Below are 2770 nucleotides of genomic sequence, written 5' to 3'. Positions count from 1 at the left end.
GCGTAGCCTTGCTTCACTTCTGGTAAATGCTCTCTACAGCTACCTGAAAGGAGGTGTGGGGAGCTGGGGGTCGGCCTCTTCTCACAGGTAACTAGTGGTAGGACTAGAGGGAATGGCCTCACATTGCGCAGGGGTGGTTCAGGCTGGAAATGAGGAGACATTTCTTCTCAGAGAGAGCAGTCAGGCACTGGGACGGGTTGCCCAGGGAGGTGGTGGAGTCACCGTCCCTGGGGGTGTTCAAGGAAAGGTTGGACGTGGTGCCTGGGGACACGGTTCAGTGGGTGACATTCGTGGCAGGGGGATGGTTGGACCAGGTGGGCTTTTTTGAAGGGCTTTTCCGACCCTAATGATTGTGTGATTTTAATTCGGATAATGCAAAATGAGGTCCCAGCAGCGTTTCTCTCTGCTGGAGGACTACAACCAAGACCAACACGCCGCCGGCTACCAGCCCCCCCTCGCCCTGCCCGGCCCCTTGTCCTGAGGCGACCGACAGCCCCCCCCCCGCCCGGCCCCGCCGCCCCCCTCTGCCTCAGCCGCTCCCCGCCCTCCGCTGCCAATCCCCGCGGCCCCGCCCCGTGCCGAGCTGCGGGGTTTGAACGCGGGCCGCTCCACACGGACCGGGGGGGGGGAGGGGGGGGGGAGCGGGCGCTAAAACGACCCAAAGCTGATCCGCCGAGCGACCCCCGCCCGCCTCCCCCCCTCCGCCCTCCCCATCGCCTCACCCACGGCATAACCGCGGCTCCGCGCGCGGGAGGCGGGCGGCGAGGCGGGCGGCTCTCCCCTCGCTATCCCCGCCGCACCCCCCCCCACCCGCTCGCTCTCGGTGGGAGGCGCCGCAGCTCCCGCGTCACCCATTGTTTACAAACGGAGCGCAGCGGGGCCGAGCTCCAGCCTCGGCCGCGGCCGCCGGAGCCGCGCGTGCTGCCGGGCGGCCGCCCCCCCCCCCCCCACACCGGGCACCCTCCCCCGGTGTCCCCCCCCCCCCCCTCCCCTCCCCTCCCCTCCCCGGGCCGCGATGCCGTGCCGGCCGGGCGAGCGCTTCGTGCTGCTCGAGCGGCCGGCGGCCGCCCCGCAGGCGGGCCCCAAGGAGGTGGACGCGCTGGTGGCCAAGCTGGGCGAGGTGCTGCAGCTCAGCGCTCAGCACCGGGCTCCCCGCGGCGCCGCCAAGCACCCGGGGCCGGGCAGCGCCCGGGACCGCGCCGCCCCTTACTCGCCGCGCTGCCCCTCGGCGGCCGGCGTCGGAGGCGGCTGCGGGGCCCCGGTTCAGCCGCCGCCGCCGCCCCCGCGGCTCGACGGCAGCGGGCGGCCGCCCCGGGTCGCCAAGCAGCTGTGCGGCCGCGGCTGGCTGCGGAGCGCCGCCCGACGGAGGAAGGAGCAGCGGCAGCGGCAGCAGCAGCAGCAGCGGCAGCGGGCGGCGGACGGGCCGGCGGCGGACGGGCCGGCGGCGGACGAGGAGGACGACGACGACCCGCACCGGCTCCTGCAGCAGCTCATCCTCTCCGGGAACCTCATCAAGGAGGCCGTGCGGCGGCTGCAGCTGGCCGTGGCGGCCTCCTCCGCCTCCTCCTCAGCCTCCTCAGCCTCCTCTTCCTCGGCGGCCAGCGGCGGGGGCGGCGAGGCGCTGCGGGCCCTGCAGTAGCCTCCCCCCCCCTTCTCCGGGAGAGCTGGGCTGAAGGAGAAGCCGCCAGCGGGGACTTGGGGGGCTTGGGGTGAGGCCCTAACCCCCCCGCCTCCTCCTCCTCCTCCTCCTCCTCCTCCTCCTCTTCCTCTTCTTCCTCCCTCGCCCGGGGTCCCGCTCCGGCCGGAGCCATCTGCAATAATCCCGTGTGGTGGCCCTGGGGGGGTGCCCGGCCCCCTCCCCGCAGGGTTGGCCGGGTGGCGGTGTTATTTTTTCTTTTAATTTTATTTTAAATGTTCTATTATTTCCCCCCCCCCCCCCCCTTCTCTCTCTCCCGTCGTGACTGTATGAAGCAGTTTTCAAAAAATGTGAATATCGAAGCTGGAAGGCAGCTGGACTTATAATTGTAACGCCTGAGGAGTGAATGGAGCCAGAGATGCATTGTTCGCATAAGGTAGCCGAAACAAGTTTTTTTCCTACAAAAAAAGAAGAAAAAAAAAAACCTCAGAAAACAAATCCACCCCTCCCCGACAAACTCAATGGCTCAACTACAAGATGCGGCTGTTGATTAAATATATGCACTTCGTACCGGAGCGTTTGAAATGTTCCTGATTTACAGGACTTACTGTCTTAATTAACCTGTCTGTACTGAATAAACGTGGTCTTGTTTTTATTTTGGGGTCTGTGTCTCATTGTTAAGGGGGAAGTGAATTTCGGTTTGCGTGAACAAAACTACGTGGGTGATGCTCCGGTAGGAACGTTCCCCTTGATCTCCTTTCAGCGGTGAGATCTCCATTTTGCAGACAGAAAATCCCCCACGACAATCCGCATAGTCTGATGCAGTGGGACACCGGTTATTAATGCACGGAGATGCAACTGAGCCCCTTTGTTTGCCAGCAGCGTTCATTCGTAAGCCGTGAGACGCCCCTTCGAGCAGCCGAGAATGTGGCTGTCGGAATTTGTAAGTCAGATCGCTCTGAGACCAAAATTAAGTACCTTGTGCTGGGGAAGGAGCAGAGCTCGGGTTTGTTACCTATTTGTTTTTTATTCCTTCAGGGAGAGGAGAGGGAGAAAAAAAAATAAGAGGGGAGGGAGGTCTAGGCAGTCATGCATCAATAAGAGCAAATTATTAAAAATATGTTGATAGAACTG

The 2770-nt window shown here is 63.8% G+C and overlaps 1 protein-coding gene across 1 annotated transcript; it reads left to right on the top strand.

Annotated features, from left to right (window-relative positions):
• The first annotated feature begins 1015 nt into the window (after nucleotides 1-1015).
• Nucleotides 1016-2076, top strand: LOC118247993 (GSK-3-binding protein-like). The gene is made up of 2 exons (XM_035546469.2): nucleotides 1016-1709; nucleotides 1975-2076. Exon 1 carries the CDS (start codon nucleotides 1016-1018, stop codon nucleotides 1637-1639), a length of 624 nt encoding a protein of 207 aa, XP_035402362.1. The 3' UTR covers nucleotides 1640-1709; nucleotides 1975-2076.
• Nucleotides 2077-2770: the final 694 nt, after the last annotated feature.

The sequence above is a fragment of the Cygnus atratus genome, chromosome 2, assembly GCF_013377495.2.
Source record: "Cygnus atratus isolate AKBS03 ecotype Queensland, Australia chromosome 2, CAtr_DNAZoo_HiC_assembly, whole genome shotgun sequence".
Lineage (NCBI taxonomy): Eukaryota > Metazoa > Chordata > Aves > Anseriformes > Anatidae > Cygnus > Cygnus atratus.
Note: the sequence above shows the minus strand (reverse complement) of the source record. Positions and strands in the feature narration are given on the sequence as shown.